The 27,788-nt window shown below is 48.6% G+C and overlaps 1 protein-coding gene and 1 long non-coding RNA gene across 3 annotated transcripts in view; one reads left to right on the top strand and one right to left on the bottom strand.

The window, feature by feature from the left end:
* Positions 1-368: 368 nt before the first annotated feature.
* On the bottom strand, positions 369-4,196 carry NKX2-3 (NK2 homeobox 3). Its single transcript, XM_019459098.2, has 2 exons — positions 3,453-4,196; positions 369-1,970 (listed from the first exon to the last, which is right to left on the bottom strand). The coding sequence occupies exons 1-2, from the start codon at positions 3,811-3,813 to the stop codon at positions 1,225-1,227; spliced, it is 1,107 nt and encodes a 368-aa protein (XP_019314643.1). The 5' UTR covers positions 3,814-4,196; the 3' UTR covers positions 369-1,224.
* Positions 4,197-4,453: 257 nt separating this feature from the next.
* The window catches only part of LOC109272752 (uncharacterized), a 68,373-nt gene continuing 45,038 nt past the window's right edge, over positions 4,454-27,788 (top strand). For both annotated transcript variants that reach the window (XR_002082588.2, XR_002082589.2), the window contains exon 1: positions 4,454-6,000. This is a non-coding gene — a long non-coding RNA (uncharacterized LOC109272752). The remainder of the gene's footprint in view (positions 6,001-27,788) is intronic.

The raw sequence follows: 27,788 nt of genomic DNA, 5'->3' as shown, positions 1-27,788 counted from the left end.
CCTTCCCGCCGCCTACAGCTGGGCCAGGGGGCGAGGTTTCCTTTTCCCTGGCGACCTTCGAGGTGGGGCAGAGTCTAAGTCTTGGTCTAACGCAGGCCCAAACACTAGCCCAAGCATTTGGGTAAAACTTGTGGGGATTACAAAGCCGGGACCTCAAAAGGCCCTGAGTCTCCGACCTGTCCTCCCACAAGAGAAAAGAGAAATTAATGAATAAAACCAAGAGGACACACTTGCAGCCCAGGGGCTGGCCCAGGAGAGGCCAGGCCTGCGATCGCCCAGGAAAGATTGCTTTCCCTTATGCACCTTTTCATTGCCTATCCTTCTCCCCCCGTTTAAAGGATCCCTCTCCACTTTGGGGAGCGAAACAAAGTCTGCAACCAACGGTTTGGAAATATTGCACCTTGTTTATTGACTCCTGTAGTGTATGGCAGCGGGTGTGTACACGGCGTGTGGATATAGTTATAGATATATTATATGTGCTGAATACAGAATATGAAACAGAAAGGAAACCTGGTAACACCTCCGGTGGGCCACCAGCTCCCGGATTTGTTCAGACCCCCTAATGTTTGATCATGCCTCGCTTGTTTATCTCGCAGAGTTCTACCCCCTGACAATCCGGAGATCCAGGCCGAGGTATCTGCTGCGGAAGGCAGGCGGTTGGGAAAAGGAAAATTGACTGTGGTGTGGCGCTCCGGGCCGCAAAAGGGGCAGAGGGGTGGGTAAGGCTTGGGGATTTCTCAAGCCACGACACCCATTTTTCTCTCCTTCATGCCTTTTTTTTTTTTTTTTTTTTTTTTTGTCCTTGGGTTTTCTGCCGACATTTCGCGGAAGCCGCGGGAAGGCCAAGGGGAAAGAAGGCCTTCTTGGTTTGGGAGAACCAAACGGAAGCCAGAGTCCCAGCCTCTCGCACTCACTTCGGGGCCAGAGTCGGGGCCATTGTCCTCCCCGGCACCCAGCCGGAGTTTCTGCCTCAGAGACAGTCTCCGCGACCGGTCTCGGGCATCCTCCTCGCCCCTCATCCCCCTTCCCCAGGCTTCGCGCGAGCTGTGCTCCGGGGCCCTGGGGATCGAGACGTGTCTTTTGTTGTTGTTGTTGTTTTGTGTGGCTTTTTTTTTTTTTTTTTTTTTAACGAGGGGACCTGGCCCTAAGGTCCAACCTTTCTCGCGCTTCAGTCCCGCGGTGCCAGGCTGCAGTGGGGCGACTGCCGCGTGACCAGCCGCGTGCCTACCAAGCCCGGATGCCCTGCAAGGTGCCCTGCGCGCAAGCAGCCCCGGTCGCCGCACCCTGGTGCAACGGCTGCGCGCCGCCACCGCCGCCAAAGCCGCCTAGGTTGCTCACGTTCACAAAGGGGCCGCCTCCGGCAGCGCTGCAGGCGGGCTGCATGGCCGCGGCCGCCGCGGAGGCCCCGCCGCCGCCGCCGCCGCCGCCGCCGCCGCCTGCCGGGTACGCACAGCCGTAGCTGCCGCTGTAGGCCGCCGCGGCGGCGGCGGCGGCAGCGGCAGCGGCGGCGGCGGCGGCCGAGTTCCCATAGCCATAGGCGGGGAAACTGTTGTAGGAGTAGGCGCCCGCACCCACGCTGTAGGGCGCGCCGTAGGCTTGCGCGCCCGGCGTGACGCACGGCTTGCCGTCCCGCACCAGCACAGGCACTGCCACGCGGCGCGGTGGCGGCGGAGGTGCGTGCGCGCCCAGCTCCAGAGACTTGTCCTGCCGCTGCCTCTTGCACTTGTACCTGCGGTTCTGGAACCAGATCTTCACCTGCGTGGACGTGAGCTTCAAGCTGCTGGCGAGGTGCTCGCGCTCGGGCGCCGACAAGTACCTCTGCTGCTTGAACCTGCGTTCCAGCTCGAAGACCTGGGCTTGCGAGAAGAGGACCCGGGGCTTCCGGCGGCTGCGTGGCTTGGGTCTCTCGCTCTCCTCCGCCGCCTTACAATCCCCGGCCACCTCCAGAGGCTTCTTCAGCTGGCAGCTTTCTGCGGAAGAAGCAAAACAACAGCGTCCCTTAGCAGTTCCCAGCCTAACCGCGGTTCCTATCCCAGTGCACTGTGGCCCTTTGGGCGGCAGCGCGGTGCGTGCGGTAGTAAATGCCTGGACTTTCTGGAAAGTTTGTGGCTGCTGGCGCCATGGGACCCCGCGACGTCCCAAGCACCCTCAGAACGCCCTTAGAGGGTGGAGGCACGTTCCATGGGGAGGGGTAGTTCGCCTTTATTTAGAACTTGAGCATCAGCGAGAAAGAGATTACTCTGTATTAAATGTGCGGCTCGGCGTGCTAATGACTGTCTTCAGGATGAAAGCTTGCAACTATATCATAACTATAGAGTATTTGCAAGCTTGTTAGCCTTCCACTATGTTAAGGATAGTCAAAGGTGTGAAGCATGTTGGTATTTGGGGGCTGGTGTGAGTTGCCTGAAAAATCTTTCTGTTAGAAAATGCTTGAGTGTAACGCTCCTATATTGCCTAGGAACTTTTTTTTTTCTTTTAAAAGACAACATGCCCCCGGCTAAATGTCTGCGTGACGATGAGTGTGTTACCTTTGAGAGAAAAAAAGAAATTTGATTAACTGATTTAGACTGTATTATGTGGATTTTAGGCCCAGGGGAACTGTCAGGAGTATAGGCCTTGGCTGCTGCCACATCAGACCTCCTCTTGGGAAAGACGTTCTTTGATTCTCTCCCCTCAGAAGCAGACACTTCCTTGGAAGCTATATTCAGTTATCCTGTCTTCCCTACCCAATTCACCTCCCATCAGATGTGAGCAGCTGGGATCTAGGACTACGTTCGGCGCGTTTTTCACTCACCCTGCAGCCCCACAGCCTGGGACACAAAGCATAACCTTATGAATCTTCAAAAAACTCTCCCGTGTGAACATACTGCACACGGAAATGCACTGGGTTCCCACGCACTCGCCCGGACTGTCCCTTCCCTCTCTGCCCGGTGCCTTGGGGTCCAGGACACTGAACTCCAAGCAGAGAAGTGAGGAAATCACTTGGCTGGTCTCTACCAAAGTTCCTGCGCCCTGCCAACACAACCTGCTTGGATCATCTTTTTTGGAGAAGAGGGGACCTCTGTCCCGGCCTCAAAGAACTCGTCTCATGCTAGGGGGAAAAGAGGAAGAGGCTCAAGCTGTCTCTCTAGCTGCTGGATCCTGACTACTGAACCCGTGTTGCTTATCGGCCTCTGGGCAGCAATTACTTTCCCTTCCTTCCCTTGGGGGCTTGCCTCTCCTCTCCGGGAGGCGGGAGGCGTAGTTGTCGGGGTCACCTCGTCCTTCTCCCTCTGACCCGGCTCGCTCGCAGGCACCTGCGCTTTGCGGAGCTGTCGTTGACCAGGGCGAGGCATGACCCCAGCCAAAGGTTAAAGGGGCGGGAAGCACTGCTGACAAGGTTTGTGGGCTGTTTGCGGGCGCTCCGCCATTGCTCCAGATGTGCGGGGGCTTTTCTTTCCCCCTCTACTCACTTTGGCTCCGGTCCCTCACGACCTCGGGCTCCTCTTCATGTTCCTTAGGCCCGCTACACGAGTCTCGCAGGACTGTGTGGACGTAGCTCTGGGGACAGAGCCCCGAGCCCCCGTGGCCATCGGCTGTGGCTAGTGAGTTCAAATAGGACAGTTTGTCGCCCTCTTCTTCCTCGTCTTCTTCCCCTCCGTCAGAAAATTGAGTCCCCTCGGTGGCGGCCAGCATGCACGGTGCGGAGTGGAAGTGGTGCTCCAAGTCCGCCTGCAAGTGCGCGCCGTGGAAGTGCTGTTGCTGCTGCTGCTCCAGATTCAAAATGTCTTTGACTGAGAAAGGGGTGGAGGTGACCGGGCTTGGTAACATCATCAGGGCCACTTAATTGTCCAGTCCAAATACTCAATAAATCCCGGCGGGGGCGGGGAAGTAGTGCAGCGGCTCCAGCTCTCCTTCTGGACTCTGCCGCTGCTGCCGAGTCGGGTTTTTGACAGACGCGGTCCCGCTCCAGTCTAAATCGCCTCCATTGGCCCGGACCTGGGGGTCTGGGTTTTGTTACAGCCACTGCAGGGACTGGAGCCGGGGCTGCGAAGCCTGTGTCCGGGGGTCGTGCGTCACGTCGGGGGCGGGGCTCTCGCCTCGGCCTCCCTCCCCATTGGCTCCGGCTCATGTGGACCACGCCCCCCGCATCCACTGTGTGGGGTGCTGTGGCGCTACCAGAAATAAAGGACTAGTATAGAGTCGTGAAGTCCAAGTCGTTGTGGGTAAGGCTGCAATGCCCCGGGTGCCCGAACTACCGATTCCCGCCCCGCCTGGCTGTACCTTCCCGGCCGGGGCCAGTTCTGGGAGGCTTCCTGTCCATGAGCCAACTGCCAGGAAGAATGGCCCAGGAGCGTGGCTTTTCCCAGCTGCTATGGGGCAAGAAAACTTCCTGGCCCGTAAATGCCGGCCACAGGATTCCCAAGAAGACGGATTGTTTTGTATATCTATGGATGGGCAACGTGTCTGTTCCCGACTTGTTGACTTTGCTTAAGCTGTTCCCTCCACTTGGAACGTCTTCCTTGCCCTTGTTTCCATGAATGGAAAGCTGTTCTCCAAGGCTCTGCTCAAATACTACCTCTCCGAGGAAGAGCTCCCTGATCGCCTAGCCGGAAGTCATCCCTCCCGCATCTGAACTCGCAGCGCGTGTTAGTAAAGGACGTTCGTGTCACTTATCACTTCTCACCCAGTAGTATATATTGCCTGCCTGGTGGCCCTGGGTAAACTATGAGCCCCCGAAGGAAAGGTCTCCGTTGTATTTGCCCTTGTAGCCCTTGCAGCTGCCGCGCGAAGCAGGTATGTGAGAGACAGGAGGATGGAGTTGTTAGTAAACTTGGTTGTCTGACCGCTCTTGGTTCCAATCCTGAAGTAGTCAGTGGCCTTGGGCGTTTCTAAGCCTCAGTGTCTTTGCCTACAAAGAGGAGGTAGTAATACTTATTCAGAGGTTGTTGCCAGGGATAAAAGACAAAACATGCCAGGAGTTTAGTGCAGGGCCCCACACATATTAAGTGCTCGGTACACCTCAACTACCACTATTCTGCATCAGAGATCAAGCAGTGTTTGTTGACTGCATTGGTGATGGCGTGGCTGGATTGCTGCACACACTGGGTGGCTTCTTACGATCTTGAGAGCAGTATCTGTGACCCAGCCATGGAGGCCTTCTTTTCTGCATATTCAAACCGGGAACTTGGATCTAGGCCCTTACCCTCGGAGGCGGCTTTCTAATTTCTCCAACCCATACGCCTTCTGGCGCCCTCGTGTGGCCCTGGTTGTTTTCTGGGCGAATCTGTGGGGTCCCCTGAAGGTCTGGAAACTCCGCGCCGGTGGGGATCATCTTCTGCACAATAGGCGCTCGCCAGCCACCACGCCTCGCCCAGTGAGGAGCAGCGGGAGCTACTGTGAGGCCCACAGAAAGACCTGGCTCAGCACTGGCCTTGGAAAAAACAGAGACCGGTTCCAGCCCAACCGAGGCGCCCCATATCCGGCCCTGGCCGCCCCAAGCATTTTTTTTTTTTTCTCCGCCAAGATGGTGGGAGACCGGTCTTAGCTGGAAGGGGCAGGTGGAAGGTGCAGGGACTGTGGACAACGCCCCCGGGCGCGGCACACACGGCTAGAGTTGGGGCGAGCCGTGGAGAGCTGTCCTGCGGGTCCCGCTGCGTTGGGAGTTGTGGGTGCCCAAGGCCAAGAAGAGAAAGGCGGGAGGGGAGAGAGGCGGGGCTGTTCGGCAGCCAGCGGAAATGGTGCGGGGAGTCAGCCGCTGGGGCCGCCCGGAGAGCTGGGATGCGGCGCGGGCCACGTGCACCCGGGAGTACTTAGGGTGGCGGCGGCCCGCGGGTCGTGGGGGAGACCCTCTGTGGGAAGAGCCTTGCCGGTGCCTCTCTTCTCAGAATTGAGACTATTGACGTCCCAGGCGGGGCCGGCTTCTCCAAACCAGGCCAGGGGCTGCAGGGAGAAGAATGCACCTGGTATTGCTGCGGATCGCAACCGCTCGGGCGCAAAGATCAAGAGAGAGAGGTGGGGGTGAGTGCGCGGCACTGTGGGGTGGGGGTCCTTGAGGGTGTGCGTCGCGTTGGCAGTCAAGCCTAAAAGAAGGAAGCTGCGCTCCAGCCCCACTCCTCCACTCCCATTCCCCGGAGCTAGACCATCTCCGACAACATTTCTGGTTCCCAAATTTTTCCGCCTCTTTGAGCGTTGGTTTTGTTTTGTTTGAGTGATTTTGAGTCAGGAAAAGAAAGAAAAAAAGAGAGAAAGAAAGAAAGAAAAAGAAGAAAGCTACCCGTTGCATTTCTCCTTCCTACCTTCTCTTGCTTCTCTGCAGCACTTCGTTCTTAGGCCTTCCCTAAGTCCATTCCTAAGAACCCCCATCTTAGAACCCATGGCCGGGGGTGCTGGGAACAAGTTCATACGCCCGCTGCTGCTGCCCGGAGGCCACCCGGTTGCCCCCTCACTGAGCACGAAGAAGGCTGTCTCCTCCCCACTCGCAGGTCCATGCGGTCGGCTCTCCCCCAAAGCCACTGCCACCCCTCTCCGGCCAGGTGCCCTTGTGCTAGGCCTGAGTGGTTCTCTCCTGCAGCTTCTGACCGCTTTGTTCCTGTCCCGGCCGCCCAGGGACATAGTTCAGTTCTGCCCGGCTGGAGGCGGGTGAGGATCCAGAGCGTGGGCAGCCCAGGGGAAGGGGCCTAGCCAGTGGTTTCGGTGCCCTGTCCCCCCCCTTTCTCTTCTCCTCTCTAATCGGCTCAGGGCTGATCTAGCTGGCGGGAGGAAGACTTCTACCCGCTACCTAGAGCTGGTTTTGGCCTTAAACCTCGGCTTGCGTTTAGGACGTTTCCAGCTCTGCTCTCCTGGTTGTTCAGGCTCCCTTTGGTCGGTCTGGTTCCCCTGCAGCAGAGCTACGTACCAGGGATCCCCACCAGGCCAATCCCGTCTAGGCAGCCTGCCTTTCCTGCGCCCGCAGCCTGGGCGACTGTGAGCGTGTGAGCCGCCCGCTTCGAGCTGGTGTCCTGGAAGAAAATGCCAGGCAGTAGTTACACTAAGTTACATTACCGCAGCGGTGGGTTCTTGGGAGTTACTTATCAGAATGTGGAATCTGGGTCCAACGCGGGTATTTAGTTACGATCGCATTCTGGGGCATTTGCGTTCTCTGGTCTGAAAAGAGGATCTTTGAAATCCTGGAGTTGTGCTCCAGTAATAATAGGTTTTCGTTCCAGTCAGTTTAGCTAATTACTGTCAGATAAAGTAAATATAGCTGCAACCAAGGACACATTTGATGTTGTTTTAATCGAGTGTGTCTGCCTACTTACCCTCGGCTTTTGTCACATTACACATTTTTGAATATCTCCCTCCTCCTCATAGTAAAATGATGGCAAAATCAATGAAGGGGAAGGGCTGTATAGACGCATAAGCGATGTATAATATTATTCGTTTTCTGGAGAAAAGCCATATGCTAGCCATCACAATAAATATATTATCAAATTAAAATGTGATGATTCTTTGAAACTGTAAAGTGTTCCCATAAGTTACTATTCTCTACACAAAAATTGCTTAATTAATATACATAGAAATAGAGGCAGATAACCAATCATTTTAATTATATATGACACTGCTTATGTTATTTCCTTTCAGCTATTCAAATAACCATTTAATGTAACCACAGTCACAAAAAAGTTTAAAGTTATCACGGCTTTCTACTCTAAATGTAGCACCACAGTCAGAAGCTCTATTAAAGCATGAGAAACAATCCCATGATGTACACAGCTAGTCAAAACTATATAACATTTCAGGTAGGTTTTTTTAAATTTACTGTTTCATTTTTTACTGCTTTCCCAGAAATTTCATTTTCCTTGACTTATGAAAGAAAGAAGGAAAGAAAGAAAAAAAGAAAGAAAGAGAAAGAAGAAAGGCATTTCTTCTTTTCCTGTAGCACTAAATATATTCCTGTTATTTTGTTTTCGTTGTTGATGGTGGCATGTAAGTATGTGTTTTGGTTGAAGGATGTTAGAAAGCTATCCTTTTCGTTCTTTCTTTTTTTGAGCAATCTAGAGGCACTCGTGTTTTGTGAAAAGAGTAAATACTTTTTCCACTTTTAAAGAAATGCCACCTACATAGGTGAGTCCCAGAAAGCATTAAACTGATCTAATCCCTTGAGAGGAATTTTCCCCAAGTTTCTGTAATTTTGTAAGATTTTAAAATGGAGTTTTGAGCATTTTAGTTTTTTTTTTTTTTCTCATGTGTTTGTATAAATGCCAGATTTCCCCAGAATGTGTTTGGAATGGAGTTTTCTAAGCAACCCACCACTTCCCTTCCCTGGGAGAAAATCAGTCCAAGTTCAATAATCCAAGTAGTTCTTCGTAAATTGCAGGCCCTTACTGAGGATGTGAGTTTCGATTTCTCAGGGAGAGGACCTTCCACATCTATCTTATGTGTATCTGCCCCACTCCAAAAAGTTTTTAAATAATGTAAATACAATGTAAATACAGCTTTTGTCAACAAAAGCGGTTCTGTTCTGCTGATAAAACACAAGGAAAAAAGCCAACTTTGTTGAATGAAAATTCAATATTTTAAAAAACAAAATACCTACATAAAGGATGCCTATACAGACATTTATTTATGCTATTTGCATGTGCTATTTGGAAGTGCAGTGAGCAATTTAACTTGGGGATTAAATTGGAATTCTGGAGGCATTCCTTACGTTTTATTATTTGTGTGTGTGTGTGTGTGTGTGTGTGAGAGAGAGAGAGAGAGAGAGAGAGAGAGAGAGAGTGTGTGTGTGTGTGTGTGTGTGTGTGAGTTTAACTTCCTTTAGCGAAATTTCAATGTCTATAGACCTTTTAAAATATAATCTAACTTCAGAAGAGCGGCTGCAGTCTTTGGCAGATTAATTCTGTTAAACCAGAGCGCCTGCCTGCTCGTGCGGATCTCTGAGCACTGAGTGTGGAAGGGCGGGGGGGATGTGGTTATCACGTTCCAAGAAGCAGAGGTTCTTCCTAACCCTTTCTAGCGCGATCTTTCCAACCCTATCTGCTCTCAACCACAAGCCACGGGACTCCAGCTTCCTAGAACGTAGAAATCTTTTCCCAAGTCTCACTGGGGGTCACGTTGAAGGGAATAACTTCAAACCGTTTGAGAACGAAAAAGACGTTTTTCTTTTGGAAAGAAAAGTTTGCCACAGTCTTGTCGCTTCAGTAGCGTCTTATCCTGCCCTCGCTGCGTCCAGCCTGGCGTTCCTGGTCTTTGGTCCGCACCGGGAGAGCAATGGCCAAGATCCAGGGGGAACCTTTGCTCTGTCAGTGGGCATCCGGGTCTGCTGGCCTAGCCGCCCACCTGCCCTTGGTTTCCTGAAGCTCTGGGGGTACCCACCAATTCCCACTACTCTGGCGACAGTCTCAGCTTGTCTGACTCAGCAGGAATGTTGGGGGGTGGGCAGCTGGCCTTGCTCGGAACCGATCAAGGACCCGACCTGGAAAGGACCGAGGTGCTCGAGGGCGTACAGCCACATGGACGGAAGGCTTGACTCGCCTGAGGAGCCAGGCCCGGGTCCACATCTCTGGGTCTCTGGGTTTCGAAGTCTCGCCCTTAGAGACGCCGGTGTGTCAGGTCGGAGGTCAAGATTTGGGCGGCACCGAGGCTGCGGGGAATGTAAGGCTGCCAGGCCTGACTCCGCCCTGCCAGCGTGGGCGCCGCGTCGCCAAGTCGGCGCACTGTGTCCGCGCGGGACGGGGCCGGGAGTGCTGGGCTTTGTCCCTGGCGCGCTGCTCCCCAGCCGCCGGCCAAGAGCCCGGACCCAGCAGGTCCGCGGGAGACGTACGCTGGGCCTCCGTCCTTGAACTTGCCAAAAGTTCTGGAACTCCTCTCAAGGTCTCAGCACTCCCGCCAATGGGAGAGAATTACCTTCTTACCTCTCTTGGCTCCCGGCATCCAGTCTTGGCAGAGCCTCCGAGTCTGGGACCCCAGAACTTCCCTGGCGGCCTCTTACCCCTTGCAGCCACCCCTTTCCCCCTTTCTGCTCCTTCCTCTTGCACTGGGACCATCTACATCTCCACCCCTTCCTTTCCTCACTCCCCCTTTCTTCCTCACCTCCTCCTGTCATGGGTCTCCTTTCTCACTGGGTCTCCACTCCTCCCTACCTGTTCCATTCTTCCTTATTTTTTCACTCTCTCTTCCTTTCCCTCTTATCTTATCTCACCACACCCTGGCCCCCCTCTCCACTCAGAAGCTCTCCTGCATTTTTGTCGTGGCCCCTGCAGGTGTTTGATGCTGCATAGGGCGGAGTTAAACCAGTGGATCACGGCCTCACTTCTGAGTCCCGGACCATCTCCCCCATTCTATCCTGTACTACTCTTATTTCAGGAGCTGCTCCTAATGATGCCCAAGCACTTTGGAGTTTGTGATAGGGACACTACTCTGCACCCTGCTTCAGCTTGTAGGACCTCTCCCACTCCCCAGTCCCCCAACCCCCAGCAATCTCTGCTGAGGGCCCTGGTGGGTGTGTGGGGCTCCAGGTGGCAGGCTTGGCCACCCTCCCTGTGGAAATCCCCGCTCAAGGCAGATCCTGCGGAGCCTCCGTTTCCTACTATTGTGGCAGTCTGGAGAGGATCACAGCAGAGCTGAAGGCGACCATAAGGCCCGGGCCCCAGGCATCCCTTGAGAGCACAGATGGGGGCTCCCAGATCAGGACTACCCCCTCCCCCACCCCACATGAGCAAGATCCAGCTGAACTGATCTTTCTTTCTGTTTCTTTCCTGCCAGCCCCACTTTAGATTCGGGGCCTTGAGATCACCCCAGCTGGGAAGTGTTTCAGGGACTGCCTTAAAATGCAGGGGCCAAATCTGGGAGAAGAGAGTAGGATCCTGGCTCATCCTAGCCAGCAGTTGCAAGGACTGAGCATTCTGTAGCTGTTCTAGGCCCACCTATACTCTCTTACCCTCCCCCAGCTACTGGGTATGGGGCCAGTGGGGCCACTGAGTCACTGGCCTCCAGAGAGGAGACGGGTCTGGGGCGCTCTCCCCTGTGAGTCAGGCTCCCATGCTGCATGGAAAGCAGCCAGCGACCTCTACCCTTTCCCATTCCATCTGCAACCACCATGTTTCTGAGGTTGATGACAGCTGTATCACTCTGATAAATACGGGTTTCCAACAGATGGACACAGGCCTGATATATACGTTTCTATGGACTTCTCTTTCTCCTTGAATGAAAAGGAAGGTGTTTTCCTGTGTGAACACATCAGTGCGTGCACATGTGCAAAGGCATGGGGAAGAAGGCTTTCAGGACTGTGCCCATAAGTGTAGACTCCACATTAGGGCTCTGCTCTTTCAGAGAGTGTGGTCAAAACGGGGGCTGGGCCAACACTCATTCTGAATCCCTCTCCCTCCTTTTTTCCTCACAATAATGTGATTGCTGGTAGTGACATGAGGTTTGGAGAGAAATGTTTATATGGTCCAAGAATAAAACCAGCTTCCATGACTATGAGATGCACTATTTCCATACAGGCAATTTATGGGATCATTACAATTAGTCTAGTACAAAGTGGTTCCACAGGGACCTATTTAAGCTGCAGTCAGAGAAGAGGGGATAGGTTTTATTACTAGGGTTGTAATCACTGTGTGTGTTCTTGAAAGTAATAAAACCACATTGAAATTATTCTGTAATTTAGACTTTTAAAAACTTTACATGCTCCTCCCCCATTAGGATAGTAGATGAGTGGCCTGGTGTATGTTTGTGCCCCCCACCCCTGCACTGAGTGAGCACAGATGTGGGCACAGATGAATGTTCACAGCACTCACAACCAGTAATCCAGTAAGTGTGAATGTGAATGGATGCACGCAAACATCACAAGCATGCAAGTGTAAGAGGTAGCAGGTATGACACCTTCTTCCGCAGGGAGAGCCCACAGAGTGGAGGAGGCTGGGTTTGGGGCATGGGGGGAGATGTGGCTTTCTCTAAATCAGGATCACACCTCCTGTCTCTTGGGCCAAGGCAGTGACCCTAGAGTCCAGCAGAGGTTTGGAGCCCAGTTCCGCCACTTTTGTAGTCTTGTGTAACCTTGAGCCGTCCCTCAGCCTCGGTAGGTGGCAGCTTTCTCACCCACAAAAGTGGTTTGGACTTTATAAGCCTGCTGTAGGATTAAAGAAATGATGGAAGGAAAGTGCTTACAGACCTCTGAGCTTAGAGAGGGACGTAGTAAATGTTGTGAAGGTGGACTCAAGGGGTGATTGTTAAACTCAAGGAGGGAAGCTCTGAACCTCTCCTCCACTGAGCAGAGATCAGGGAGTTGGACTCCCAGGCAAACTATCAAACTGTGTGTGTGTGTGTGTGTGTGTGTGTGTGTGTGTGTGAGTGTGTGTGCGTGTGTGTGTGTGTGTGTGTGTGTGTGTGGTTTTTTGTCCCCAAACAAGGAGACCAGTTCTCTTAATCATTGGAGTTTTAGGATATACTCTTGGAAGCACCAACAGCCTCTTCTTGGCTTCCCCCCTACCCACTCCCCACCCTCTGGAGCCACAGCAAACAAATCCCACACCCAGCCTGAGCTTCCCGCTCCCACAAATGCATCATTTTTTAGCAACAGTAAACAAATCCCCAAAGACTCATGTCATTGTTATCATGTTTAGATAAAGATCTGGCCAATTGGTGTCCACGCTGGAATGTAAATAAATCAGCTGCCCTGGACCTACCCCAGTGGGGGGTGGGTGTCCCTCTCCTACCCTGCCTCAGCCCACTGCCCTGCACGCCTCTCCTTTTCTCTTCTGGTGTGGGAGAACATCTGGTCTTCGAAATCGCATGGTTTCTAATCTCTTCACTCTGTCGCAGATCTGCTGTGTGACTTCAGGCAAATCCCTTATCCTCTCTGAGCCTGTTTCCTTTTCTGTAAAGAGGAGTTAATGATTACTGCCTCTCAGGATTGGGAAGGAGCAGCGGTAATCATAGAAATAATACTGCTGATAACAGTCACAATAATCCTCCCATCGGGCATGTGGATAACACTGCCTACCATTCAGGGCTTTCCTACAAGCACACCATAAGGCTCAGTGACCAAGAGCCTCCCCACTCACCAACTCAAACAGAAACAGACTGTGGGCAAGCTGCCTTGGTGGGCTTGGGAGAGTCCTGGGTATGAAGATCGGAGAATGGTACCAGGCCTATTGTAAACTCTTCTAAGTGTCCACCGTTGTTATTGTTTCTGCTTCCTGCAACAGGTCTTATCTAGAGCCGTATTAGTGTAACCCCTATATAGAGGAGGAAACTGAGGCTTTGGAGAAGGTAAGGCGACTAACTCGCCCAAGGTTAAGTTCCTTGCCTTCCACACTGAGCTCTCTGTCTTTGTTCCTCTCCCTTCCCTGGCCAGCCCCAGTGTTACCAGGCTGAGCATTTTGTGAATTCCTGCTGGGTACTGGATAGCTCATCCCCACCACAAATTTTCCAAGGCCTAGGCAGTAGTCCACAGGCTCTGGGATTTCCTTGAAGCTGCCTTGAAGATAAACATGCTTTGGCGGTAGGGCTGAGCTTCGTGTAGCCCCCTCTCCTCTTCTCCCTATCAGCATGCCTTCATAGCTGCTTCCTTTCTCCCCATCTCTGTCCTTTTTCACTTTCTCTTCACAAAGAAGAGGGCCTGCCTGCCCTCTGTTCTGCCTTCTGGGCACATGCCATGAAGTTAATATTAATCTTGATAATAAACCTTCTGCCGGTGAACAACGCATTCCACATGCATCATCTCTTCCCTATTGTTACGAGATCCCCATGGTACAGACATTATTGCTTTCTCCCCCTCATTTTAGAGTCATGGATATCGAGGCCCACAAAAATAAAATGACTTGTCCAAGGTCACAGAGCAAGTAAGAGGTGGATGCGAGACTTCCAGGCCTGTGTACTAGATGCCATGGCAAGACTCCAAGGCTTGGGTGGGCTGGAGAGAACGCCTTACTCCAGCCCAACTCCAGGAACCTGGACTCCATGGCCACCTGACCTCAAGGAGAACTTCCCTTGAGCAGATCTTCCCCCACAACGTGGGTCTGGGAGCAGCTCCTCCTGGCTTGGCCCGGGCGTCCAGTGTCTGCAGCTCCGAAGCCAGAGCAGGGCCGCTGAGGCCTCTGGGAGCGCTTTGAACCACCAGCTCCTGGGCTCCCAGAACAGGCCAAGGGCTTCTTTAGGCGTCTCCCCTCCTTCTTTGTCCCGACATCCCAGGCCACTCTGCCCACGCCCTCCACAGAAGTAGGAACTTCCCACTGGAAAATCACCACAGCCCGGCGGGGCCAGGGACTCGCTGGAGCCAGGCACGTCCTAATCTGAGCCAGTGCCTGCACTTCGGGTGTGCACCGTGCGCTTCCTGGCGGAGAGTGGTGGGTTCAAATCCTGTCTCCACTCTGTCCCTGGGTGAACTCATTAATGCTGAGCCCTGCTTTCCTGGTTTGTAGACCTGGGAGTACTAGAAGTACCTACCTCATAGAGGATTAGAGATCGCCTTTGTGAAGCACTTAGCGCGGTGCCCAGCTCACTAAATGTTAGTTTTTATTGACCCCGGGACTAGTGGAGGTTGATTTTTCCTGTTTCTAGGTGTGAGCTCTGCGCCCCTGAGCGCACCGAGGTCTCGATGGGGCAAGGTGGGGAGCCTGGTGGCACCCGGGGGCTGGACACTTAGGCGCGCGAATTTTGGAGAAGAGCCGGGTTGACTCCCTTCGCGCTGTGTTTGGGGCCGGGCTCAGGCGGTGACGTTAACTCGAGCCCCTGGTGACATGGCGTTCTGGGCGTGAGCGTCTGTCCCGAGCCGTGTGCATGTCCAGGCCTGTGCGTGTCAGGAGCCGGGTGGCCCTTGACGCGCCTGCGGGGACCTCACCTGCGCTGGATTTAGATTTCAGCGGGGACAAGGACCTCCGGTTTACCTGACAGATGCGTGGTGTCCACGCTGTGTACACAAACCCGAGTGAGACTGGAGTCCCGGGTGTTCCGCCTCCTGCTCATCGAACAATTTTCGCTATTAATGGTTATTTTATTTATATCGTTAGAATTGTCCCCCCGGGTCTGTTTACACCAACGTCTGGCCGTCCCGGCCGCAGTGTTTGGACAGCGGATTACACTAATGGATGGCGAGCCGGGAGGGGGGTAAGAAGGCGAGGCTGGAAAGGCGCTCCGGGCCGCCGAGCGGGGTGGGCCTCGAGGGAAGAGGCACCAGGCCTCTCCGGGGCTCGACCTCTGACCTTAGGAGGGAAGGAAACGTGTCTGCTAGCGATAGGAAGCTTCGGCCTCCGGTGAGGTGGAGGCTGGAGGTGCCTGCTCCTGGGTTGTATGTGTGGGGGGAGGGGGGACCTCTCTTCTTTCAAGGCTACTCAAAACTCGAGGTCGTCCCGCTTGGGTGCGCACACGTCAACAAGTAAACAAGACTTGGAGCTACCAGGACGGCGGCCGCTTTGATTCCCTCCTGTCGGTGGCAGCCAGCTTAGTGCTCTGGCCTCCAAATCCGGATTATGGCTGAGCCCTGGGCGCCTGGCGGCCGGCAGGGTTAGAGCTGCCTTCAAAGGGGGCCGCCCAGCAAGCGCACAGCTCCCCAAACTGAGTCCTAGGTGCGCACCCCCATGTCTAATGAACACTCTGGGGGCAAACCGAGGCCCGCGCCCCCACCAAGCGCAGTGGAAAGGTCGCCATCGCAAAGCTGGCAAGGGGCATGCTTCGGGGCCAAGGGCCAGTGAAGGTTTGGGGGATCTGGCAACCTTCAGTTTGAAAAGACTAAGCCTGGAGTTCCTGGCTTTAGAGCCAAATGTCTTTGCTACAGGACTAGGGCTGACGCGTAAAAATATCTAGCATTTGGTTAGCATTTACTATGCGTCAGACACCATGCCAAAGATTTGTACCGTCCCCAACAATCCTGGGAATTATGATCTCATTTTACAGAGGAGGAAACAGGCAGTTTAGGTAATTTGGGCAAGGCCTCACAGCTAGTGTGGGGGTTAGAACCCTAACATTCAATCCAGCCACAGAACTAGTGTGCCAGTTCTCAACATTTGGGGGTTGGAGCACCTGTTTGGGACCTGATGTAAGCCATGGACCCTCTCCTTGGGAGAATGCTCCTGGGCTCGTGCAGCCATTTCAGGGGCTTCTCAAAATCCCCCAGGCCAGCTCATGGCCATTTGATAATTTTGGCTTTACAGGTTTTACAAATTGCTTTTGATATAATTTCTTAACAGTGAACATAGACTACGAAGGTAGTACTTTTTATATACGTTTTATAACTGAGGATTCTTGGAGCTCAGGTCACACAGATCTGGGTAAATGACGAGTTGACCTCTCAGGTCTTTGGACTCCGTAGCGTCTTCCGGTGCGCTGCTTCTCCAGTTTCCCCAGACAGTCTCCCCAGACCCTGAGGTTCTCCTTTCCCTTCTCGCTTGGCTCTCACTTTTTCTCCTCCGCCCGGAGGATCTGGGTTTCTTGGGGGCCTCTGCAAGGTACTCCGCTGGTGGGGGCTCAGCGCCAGGACCCCGTTGCCCTGTGCTCTGTGGGCCGCGCTGCCAGGACGCGCGCTCCGGTAAACGGTTTATCTAAAGAGAACTTCTGTTTCTCGTTCGCTGTCGGGAGTTGCCCTGCAGCCAGCAATGAAAAATGCGCCTTTTCCCGAGACTCTGGCGCTGGTGATTTATGTGGGAACCGTCCTCACCCGCGAGGCCTGGGCTGCTCAGCCGGGCCTAGGGGTGGAGGGCCAGGGCCCGCCTGGAAAAGAAGCCGGTGCCTCTTCCCCTTCCAGCGCCCGCTTTTATGGCGCCCCCCTTCACCTTTACCTCCAGGACATTTTACAGCCGCTCCCCCAGGGAGCTGAGCGCTTTATCGCGGTAAAGTAAACACCATTATCCCAGGTCCATTAACACGGAGGTTTTGGCGTTGTAAATAGACTGTGAGAGGGAGAAGAGCAGCCCCCGCGAACTCCCTTGTAAAACGGTAAAGGTTCTCCAAGATTTATGGTCGCTGATTGGCACCCCAACCTCCTAAGAAATCCCAGTCTTGGACAAAGCCAGAAGGTAGGGCATTCCCCCAACCTAGGAATCCCTCCCTGGGTGTTAGGACTTCAAGGATAGGGAGTCCCCAGGTCGTGTCTAACCCAGTCATTAATTTCCTGTAAGCCACAAACCCAGGAATGCTGATTCCTTTCTGGCTGTGGATGCATGGATAAACTCCGCAGCTCCCCAGGAGCTCCTAGAGAGCAACCAGTGTGGATGGTGCCAGGGGCCAGGATGCTTGTGTTTCAGGCTTCTTTCTCATTTGTAAACCGGATAGTGCTTTCACCAGCTACTTAGGAGTCTATAAAGCACAGGAGAGTTATAACTGGTGGGCACTGCCCAAACACCCTGTCACCTGGCAGTCATTTTGCCAGTTTGTATGGTCTTGCTTTTGCTTCTCTTTCCAAAAGGGAATGCCCTCCTTATTCACTCTTGGGCCAGTCTGTATAGGAAATCAAGTAAGGATGATGGTGCTGGCACACAGCAGAGTAGACAGTCCTTGCTCTCTGCCTCAGTTTCTCTTTCTGATGACTGTCTAGTAACCTGTTCCAGGAAGTTTCTGTTCATCGAGCGTATGATTATGATTTTCTTACCCACTCAGGTCAATATTTATACTGACAAAACAGAGGACTTTGAACTAGGAGAGGTAGCTCTGGTTGATTGAGAAAACAAAGGGACAAATTCTCCAGGCCAAGGGAAGCTTCAGTAGAACCCAGACTCTCCTAATCTTTGCCAAGGTCATTTTCAGGACACAGTCCATGCCGGGAGGCAGCTCAGTAATTCTTGTGAGATCCTCCACCTGGCTAATGAGTTGGCTTTTGGGAAGAAAGGGCAATGAGGAAAAGCAGGGAGCAGAAGGTGCCAGAAATTGTTTTTGGTCTTTGGCATAACTAGCTCTATCTAAAGGAGCTTTTAACCATTTCTTTTTCTGTGCCAAGGACCTCTTTGACAACTTTGACAAAAGTTGGTCTGGTGAAGCCTATGAGACCCCCCCCCCCCGAACAATATTTTAAATGCATAAAAGGAAATACACACAATAATATTAAAATACAGTTATCAGAATCTTTTTTTTTTTTTAAATGGTGGTATATTGGGCACCTGGATAGCTCAGTTGGTTAAGTGCCGGACTCTTGATTTCAGCTCAGGTCATGATCTCATGGTTTGTGACATTGAGCCCCATGTCGGGCTCTGCGCTGATAGTACAGAACCCACTTGGTATTCAATCTCTCCCTCTCTGTCTGCCCCTCCCCTGCTGGTGCTCTCTCTGTCTCTCTCAAAATAAATAAATTAATTAAAAAACTAGTGGTATAGTATTATATGTGCATTTTTTTTTTGAGAGAGAGAGAGAAAGAGAGCAAGCAGAGGAGGGGCAGAGAGAGAGAGAGAGAGAGGGAGAGAGAATTTCAGACAAGCTCCACTCCCAGTGCGGAACCTGATGTGGTGCTGAATCTCACAACCCTGAGATCATGACCTGAGCCAAAATCAATAGTCTGACGCTTAACTGCTTAACCAGTTAAGCCACCCAGTCACCCCTGTGCTTCTTTATGAATTGATTAAATAACAAAAGCTAGTGGCAGGTCTAAAACAACCATAATTTCAAAGTAGTGATAAATACAAATTGCCTTCAAGGTCTGCAGCAGCAGTAACGTGCGGACAATATTAAGGATTTCTATTGGTGACAAAGTCACAGGTGCTACTAATACTACTGAGTTTGTTGCCTACGTTCGAAAGTAAAGGAAATGCTAAATTACAGTTAGAGCTAATAAAACATAGGGGTGCCTGGGTGGCTCAGTCGGTTAAGTGTCTGACTTTGGCTCAGGTCATGATCTTGCAGTTTGTGAGTTCGAGCCCTGCATGGGACTCTGTGCTGACAGCTCAGAACCTGGAGCCTGCTTCAGATTCTGTGTCCCCCTCTCTCTCTGTCCCTCTCCTGCTCGCTCTCTGTCTCTGTGTCTATCTCTCTCTTTCAAAAATAAATTAACATTAAAAAAAGAACTAATAAAACATAAAGATGTATTTTTCCCCCTTCAAGTTCGTGGATCTCCTGAGTGCAATCCTCAGGTCCCTTGGGAATCAATAAACTCCCAGGGTAAGAACCACTGGTCTAGGGTCAAAGTTTAGACCACTTAATCTCAAGAAGTGGTCTTTGGATCACCTGCAACAGAATCTTCTAGGGGTGTTAGAAAATTCTGGGGCCCCTCCTGAGATCTGGGTAGACCCAGAAAAGTGTGTTTTAAACTTAATAATCAGAGGACTGTTTTCATGCAAAGTATAAGAAGAGCTGCATCAGGGCCTCACTTTGGTTGGCTGCTCGGATGGTGAGAGGAAGGTCCCATGATGAGGGGTGGGACAGCAAAGTGGGGATTCTGGGTGGAAGCTCTTCCATGGAGACAACTTTGAGGTGGTGCTCATCAACTTAGGGGGTACAGCAAGCTGGGGCACAGGAGGACACCAGGGAAAGAAGCTGGAATAAGACATTTTGGTGAAGGGTTCCAACGTGATGGCAGAGGCTCTGGAAAAAATCCAGATATTAAATGGTCCCCCGTATTCCACATCAGAATAGAAACTTGCCAAAGGCCACATTGCTAGTAGCAGAAGTAGGTCTATTAGTCCACTCTACTGAAAGGCCAAGTTTAGTCCTCACAACTGCTGGTGTTGAGTTCAGGGCACAACACATGGTCAGCAGCAAACCACATCCCTGTGGCCCTATGTAAACTTCTCCATCAGCTCTCTTCACTGGCTTCCTTTTTGCTTCCAGTGCTCCTGAGTTCTGAGCTCCTTTACAGTGTCTTACCACGTTAGCATATTTGGAGGTTTCATTCATTCACTCACTCAATGAATGCTACAGACCAGGCCTGGTCCCAGGTAACTATAAAAGATACATAAATGAGTAAATAGATGACTACTATCCTTAAGAGATTTTCACAGACACCTGCTCTTATCACCACCAATCTTAAGTAACCCTGATAAGCAGCAAACCTCTTTTGACCCAGGTCTGCAACCACCAGAGACAAAAGAGGTCTTACTGAAAGGGAGGAAAAGCTTGCAGTATAGTGATTGGTTGGGGACCTGTCTTTTCTATTGTAAAAGGTGACTAGTTAGACCATGAGGTTTGATGAGCACCGGTATAATGTCAAAATGTTGAACCAAGTGGTTCTGAATGTAAGAAATGTGCAAGATATACCCAAACATGACACTTGAGGATAGTTATGACATTGCTGGCCCCAGATCAAGCAAGTGATTATAACAGACAGTGCAAGAGTGAACACAACTCTACCTAACCAATTTTCACCTGGCACGAGTTTCAACAGTAACAGTACTGTTTGCCTCACTCTGTATTCTCACACATGTCTTCATCAGGGTCTCACATCACACTCTCAGAGATAGCAGGTGGGTCTGTGTGCAGAATTTAGAGTTTGATAAAAACAGGAAAGAGTGGAAAGGGAATAGGGTCTAGAGTCAGAAGATTTGGGTTCAGTTTTGTTCTGTCACTTAGAAAATTTCTGACTTGGGCAAATAAGTTGAATATGAGTTTTCTCTGCTAAAATGAGTAGAACAATGCCTATTTCAGAAACTTGTTGGAAGTAGTCAGATAATGTATGCTAAAGGTGCTTTGTAAACTGTAAGCCACTCTACAATGTGAATAGTTTATTATATGCTTTTGGAGCCAGACAGACCTGGATTCCAAGCCTGGCATGGACCACTTACTTGCCATTTGTAGAAGTTATCTAACTTTGCAGGCTGAGTTTCCTCATCCATTAAATGAGGCTCATAATACCCATTTCTCTGGATCATTCTACTAAGAGTTAAATGAGATCATTGTGTGTGAAAGAGTATCCATCAGGGACGCCTGGCTGGCTCAGTTGGTGGAATGTGTGACCCTTGATTTCAGGGTTGTGAGTTTGAGCCCCATGTTGGGTGTAGAGATTACTTAAAAATAAAATCTAAAAAAAAAAAAAAAAAAAAAAAAGAGTATCCATCATATTGTAAAGCAGTCAACAGCCATTCCCAGGTTGTTAGCACTGAGATGGCAGTGACTGTGTCCTATTTATCTTTGTGTCCTTAGAATGTAGCAGAGTACTGCAAACAGTAGACTCTTAACTTTGGTTGAATGAATGATTAAGGAAGCTTTGTATATCTGTCATCAGGCACAGCATCAGCTATACTTACACAAAGTCCTCATTGACCAAGCAGAGCTACTTCTGGGTCAATTTCAACCTCAGTTTCACCCTAGTTGGCCCATTGCATTCACCCCTCTCCCTGGAGGAAGATGGGTCATGATGATACTCAGAGAGTCAGTAGTAGCAAATGGTTCCCGCACGTGGCTTGGGAAAAAGATACAAGTTTCTAAATTAAATTCATCAATCAAGCAGTCAAGCAAGAAATGTTTATTGAGTTACTCCTGTGTACTAATGCTGCTCTAAATGCTGGGCATTCAGCAATAAATAAGACAGACAAATTTTCTGTCATCAATCCTTTTATCCAGTACAAAGAGTAACACCTAGAGTTGCTGTCTCTTTACTGACTTTCTTTTTGAGATGAGTGCACTTGAGAATCTGGAGGTTGAAGCGCAGGAAAGTTGCTGTAGTGACTGTGCCAGGAAGGGTGGTCTTTGAGGAATTCAAGGGTATACAAAGGACTGGCGAATCAAGCATAATGCTGTCACACACACTAGTCAATTAGGACACAATTAACAGAGGGAAAAAGAGGAAGAGGGAGAGAGGGCAGAGGGAAAATTCAATTCATTTTCTATTGTTTCTGTAACAAATTACCACAAACTTAAGGATTTAAAACAACACAAATGTATTACCTTACAGTTCTATAGATTAGAAATTTGACATGGGTCTCCCCCAGGCTAACATCAGTGTTAGCTCTTCTAGACGTTCTGGGGGAGAATCAATTTCCTTGTCTTTTCCAGATTCTAGAGGCTACCCCCATTTATTGATTAATAGCCTCTTTCCTCCATCTTCAAAGCCAGCAATGACAGGTTATGTCCTCCTCAGCTGCCACCTCACCGGTTCTCTCCTGACCCTTCTTCCTTAGTCAAGTCTCACTCTGACCACACTTGGTAAGGTCTCACTCCTATTAAGGTTTCATGTGATTAGGCTGGGTTCACCTGGATAATCCAAGACAATCTCCCCATATCAAGGTATGTACCCTTAATCACAGTGCAAAGTTGCCATGTGAGGTACATATTCGCAGGCTCCAAGGATTAGGGTGTGGGCATCTTTAGAGACCATTAGTCTGCCTATCAGAGAGGGAGGGAGAGAGAGAGACAGAGAGAGCAGGTGCAGGGGGTGGGGGAGGGGAGAAAGAGGGGGGCAAGAAACATTTGCCTGGTGTCTTTTACAGAAAAATGGACTTTTTCTGTAACTGAAAGATGAAGAATTAAGAATGCATCAAAAAGACAAGACATAACAAGTGTTGGTGAGGTGAGGATGTGAAGAAAAAAAGAACCCTTGTGCACTTTTGGTCAAGAATGTAAACTGGTACAGCCATTGTGGAAAATAGTATGGAGGTTCCTCAAAAAATTAAAAATATAAATATTGTAGAATCCAATAATTCCACTACTGGGTATTTACTCCAAGAGAACAAAAACACTAATTCACACAGATATATGCATCCCTATGTTTATTACAGCATTATTTACAATAGCCAAGATATGGGAGCAACCTAAGTGTCTATCAGTAGACAAATGCACATAAAAAGATGTCACACACACACACACACACACACACACACAGGAATATTATGCAGTCATATAAAAGGATGAGATCATTCCATTTGTGACAACATGAATGAATCTAGAGGGTATTATGCTAAGTGAAATAAGTCATACTAAGAAAGACAAATGCCATATGATTTCACTTATATGTGGAACATAAAAAAACAAAATAAACAAATAAACAAAAAGCAGAATCAAACCTATAAATACAGAGAACAAACTGATGATTGCTAGAGGGAAGGGGGGGTGAGGTATGGGCAAAACGAGTGAGGAGAGTGGGAGATACAGGCTTCCAGTTATGGAATGAATAAGTCATGGAAATAAAAGGTGTAGCAAAGGGAATATAGTCAATGCTATTGTAATAGTGTTGTATGGTGACGTGTGTCCTGAGCATAGCATAACATATACAGAAGTTGAATCACTGTGTTGTGATCTAATCACCTGAAATTAATATAACATTGTGTGTCAACCCTACTCAAAACAAATTTCTCAAAGAATTAAGAATGCATCTAACATTCAACATTTTCTAGTAGATCATAGTTTACTTTTGCTACACATTCAGCGGCTGTAGACATAACGTATGATACTCAAAGCACAAGCCAGTGCTTCTACCCCTCTTCTCCTTCAGGAGTACTGTGCTACATGCGGGCTACCTTTGAGTGTGCAGGAAATCAACTCCTTGTTAATTACGCTTTATCTGTGTCATATTTCCAGGTTTCCATGTGATACAAGATGAACCCCAGGCAAAGCTGCAGGAGAGCTGATGTTTGTCTTTGGTGCCACTCTTGTCTTTACCATTAAACAGACTCCTCTGCTTAAAAGCCTATATGCAACTGTCTGAGGATTTCCCCCCCTTTTTAGAGGTACATATATGGAAAAAAGGCTGGAAAGAGTACTCCAAAATGATAGTATTTGTTAGGTGGTAAGATCGTGGATTTCCTTCTTATTTCTCTTTTAAACGTTGTCTACTGTTCTTTTTATCAATCAATATAAAGGTATGTTCACAAGTGTTAGCCATTTGATGGAGAGCTCACTTTGCAATATGGAATTGAGAGTTGGAGAGCAAGATTTAGATTTTATACTTTTATTTCTGAGGAGACAGCTGTGCCCAGAAGTGAGGAGTGTGAAGTCTGGGTTGGAGTCCTAATTCCTCCAATGTACAACCTAGTGGACCTTGTACAAGGGACTCAGTTTCTTCAGGTGTAAAATGAGGAAACTGAATAGCTTTTATCTCATGGTGTTGCTGTGAGAATTAAATTGCAAAACTGTATACAAACCACTTAGGCTGGTGTGCCTGGCACATACCAGGCTTTCAATAAACATGAATTGTTGCCTTTAGAGCTCGAACATTCCTTAATCCAGCCCTCAAAGCAAATAGCAAATTTAATATTAGAGACAGTGGGGGTGGTCATGTTCACAATTTCTGAATGTGGCAATTATGGGTAAACAGAATGTGTTTCCATTTGAGAACCTTCAATTTGGGTGAAAAGCCCATAAGTGACTTAATTATATAGACGAATCCTATTGGTAATGCAGGATATTAACGCAAAGAATAAAAAAATAGTATTTAAAATTTATTCACTTATTATTTATGGAGCCCTTAATATTTTACAGGCTCTCTGGAGGCATGCCTCTGTCCCAATAATTTATAGTGTACAAAGAGAGAGAAGAAATGAACACAGATAGCTACAGAAAGAGGTAGAATAGATAACAGGTAGCCTGGAAGGTTAAAGAAGGAGGTTTCCCTGGAGGGTGGAGAGATTTGAGCAGGGCCTTGAAGAAGGTGGGTTTTGACGAGGTGATTTGGTGGTAGGAGGACAGTCTGGGTTATCCTGCCAACCTTTTCAGGGTACAAGCTTTCAGGGTACAAGCTTTCACCAGCGCAAAGATTACGAGCATGTCATTCCCAAGAGCTATGGTTTTTGAAACAGGGCAGAGTTTCGATATACTATTATAATAGTTCCTAAAGTGATAAATACACAAAGAACTTAATAACATGAGATGCTTGTATTATACAGCCTCTCAAAAAAGGCGTGTATCAAAAATGTATTCACAAAATGATCTCAATGATGTAAAATGCACAGAAAAAAAGATGATGGGAAATACTTAAAAATGTTAATATTTATTGAATCTAGGTGTTGGAATTATGGATTTCCCCTCCCCTTCTATATAGTTATTAGTGTGTATGTGTACTAAGTACCCAGAAAGGAGTGTGCAAAACACACATGTATTAATAACAATAATATAAAAATTTATGAGCTCACCAAATTATAGGTGTCACAAAGTCTCCTGTGTGCTCATCCCCAAATGTATGCCTTCCTTTCCCCTTGGATAGTATTAACTATTTCCTTAGAGTTATTCAGCCTATGTGTGTATCCCGAAACACAATATTGCTTAATTTGGGGGAAAAACCAAGTGTCTAACAAATCTAGCTGTGTGAGAAAAGGACAACGTTGCCACTATTTATGAAGGCTCCCAGGAGGGAAGGTGAACAGTCTCTGGGTCATAGTCCTCCTATGGCTTTCTTATTTTTGAGAGAGAGAGAGAGAGAGAGAGAGAGAGAGAGAGAGAGAGAATGAGCATGTAAACACAGTGCAGGACTCAATGTAGGGCTCAAACTCGTGAACCCTGAGATCATCACTTGAGCCAGAGTTGGATGCTTAACTGACTGAATCACCCATGTGCCCCCTCCTATAGCTCTCTTAAAAGTTTACCTGAACCACCTGGAAGAAGTCAGTGGGCAAGACCACAAAGGAGTCCTGAACTCTAAGGGCTCTGGAACCAGGGAATCTAAGGGCTGTAGTATGAGATAGGGAGAGGATGTCCAGTAGATAAACATGCTCTGTATGTTTTGCTTCTAAGCACCAACAGTTTCTTTCTAATGCTCTGGATCCCAGAAGACGTCCATGGGGTGAAACGAATGTCTTCTGTTGGCGCGTTTGGCTAGCATGGAAGAGAGAACTAAGATTTGATCCACACATGACCAGTGCAGAATCTGGACCAGGCTTACCTGGGTGCTCTCTCCTCAGGTTAAAAAGATGATATAACGGCAGAGGAAATCCTGGCGATGCCTGTGCTAAGAATGTCTGGTCCTTGGATCTCATTGCTCAGCCTGAACTAGGATTCCTTCTTCATTGGGGGAAAACCGTTCTCTTGGGATCGCCAACAATTGGGGACCTCTTAGACATTCCATTCACCCCTGTCCTAGGTTGACTTACTGGTTTACTTTATCCCATGTTACTGCTTTATTTTGTAGGAGCCCTGTTTCAAAGAGCTTTTGAAAAAAGGGTACAAGGAAGGAAGTCAACAATTTAAGACATTGAATATCTTAAAATGACTCTTACATTCATATTTGATTCATTGCTCAAACTGTTTCTATCTGCAACTAGTTTCTATCTGAAACTAGAATTCTTTTTGGAAAATATTTTTTCTTCAGAATTTGGAAAACAATGCTTCATTGTCTTCTAATTTCCTTGTTAGTGTTGAGAAGTTCTCATCTTAGTCACCTGTATTTTCTCTCTGGAACCTTGTAGAAACTTTTCTTTTCACCCAGTGTTGTGAAATTCCACAATAATGTGCCTAATGTGGGTCTGTCTTCATCTATTGTGTTAAGCAGTTGGTAGACCCTTTAAGTATATCAATTTGTGTCCTTTGGTTTGGGAAATTTTCTTGGATTATTTTACTGATTATTATCTTCTCCATTTTTTCCTCGTATATTATTTGAATATTGAGACTTTCGGATTGATCCTCTATTTTATTTTTCTTTTCATTCCTCTTTTTAATCTCTGACTTTTTGCTTAACTTTCTGGGACTTTTTTTAATATATGTAATTTATTGTCAAGTTAGCTACCATAGAGTGTGCTCTTGGCTTCGGGAGTAGATTCCCATGATTCCTCACTTACATTCAACACCCAGTGCTCATCCCAACAAGTGCCATCCTCAATTCCCATCACCCATTTCCCCCCCACTCCCATCAATCCTCAGTTTTTTATCTGTATTTAAGAGTCTTTTATGGTTTGCCTCCCTCTCTGTAACTATTTTTTCCTTTCCTTTGCCCCATGGTCCTCTGTTAAGTTTCTCAAATTCCATATATGAGTGAAAACATATGATATCTGTCTTGCTATGACTGACTTATTTCACTTAGTATAAGACTCTCCAGTTCCATTCACATTGTTGCAAATGGCAAGATTTCATTCTTTTTCATTGCCAAGTAGTATTCCATCATATATATATATATATATATATATATATATATATATATATATATATATATATATACCACATCTTTATCTTTTCATCAGTTGATGGACATTTGGGCTTTTTCCATGATTTGCCTATTGTTGATAGCACTGATATAGTGATAGCACTGATATAGACATTGGGGTACGGGTGCCCCTATGATCAGCACTCCTGTACCCTTTGGATGAATTCCTAGTAGCACTGTTGCTGGGTTGTAGGGTAATTCTATTTTTAATTTTTTGAGGAACTCCACACTGTTTTCCTGAGTGGCTGCACCAGTTTACATTTCTGTGAATTTTCTTGAAATAGCTTGGCTTTTCATCATTGCTTTTATTTATGCTTTTAATTCTCAAGAGTTCCTTTTAATTTTGTCCTCTGAATATTCTTTGTTGAAACACACATCCATTCTTATTTCATGATTGCAATCTATTTTCTTATTTCTCTGAAGGTAATATTGATAATCTTGTTTTGTTGTGTTTTCTTTTGTCTGCATAACTGCTGTTTCTACCAAGTTACATTTTTTTTTTTTTTCTGCTTTAGGTTTGTTTGTTTGGCTCTTTGGTTTATGTTTTGGTCTTTGCATTTCACAACAATGGCTTTCCTCAGATGTCTGGTCATGCTTAAATGGTGGTGATTAGGAATGGGCACCTAAGATGCTGATCGGAGCTTCTGAGAGGAGTGGAGTTTTGGACAGTGAGCTTCATCATCGCAGTGATCTGGGTGAGCTGTCTGTTACAGAGGTCCCGTGTAAAAATCTTGAGGTATTTCCTCTTGGGCTGGTCAAATTCTCAGGGAAGAATCTTCCAGTGTCCTACCTAATGCTGCCCGTTCTGAGATTTTGAGGGATTCTGTGGTATAAACTGGATTGGTTC

The sequence above is a fragment of the Panthera pardus genome, unplaced genomic scaffold, assembly GCF_024362965.1.
Source record: "Panthera pardus isolate Hobbes unplaced genomic scaffold, ASM2436296v1 HiC_scaffold_22, whole genome shotgun sequence".
NCBI lineage: Eukaryota > Metazoa > Chordata > Mammalia > Carnivora > Felidae > Panthera > Panthera pardus.
Note: the sequence above shows the minus strand (reverse complement) of the source record. Positions and strands in the feature narration are given on the sequence as shown.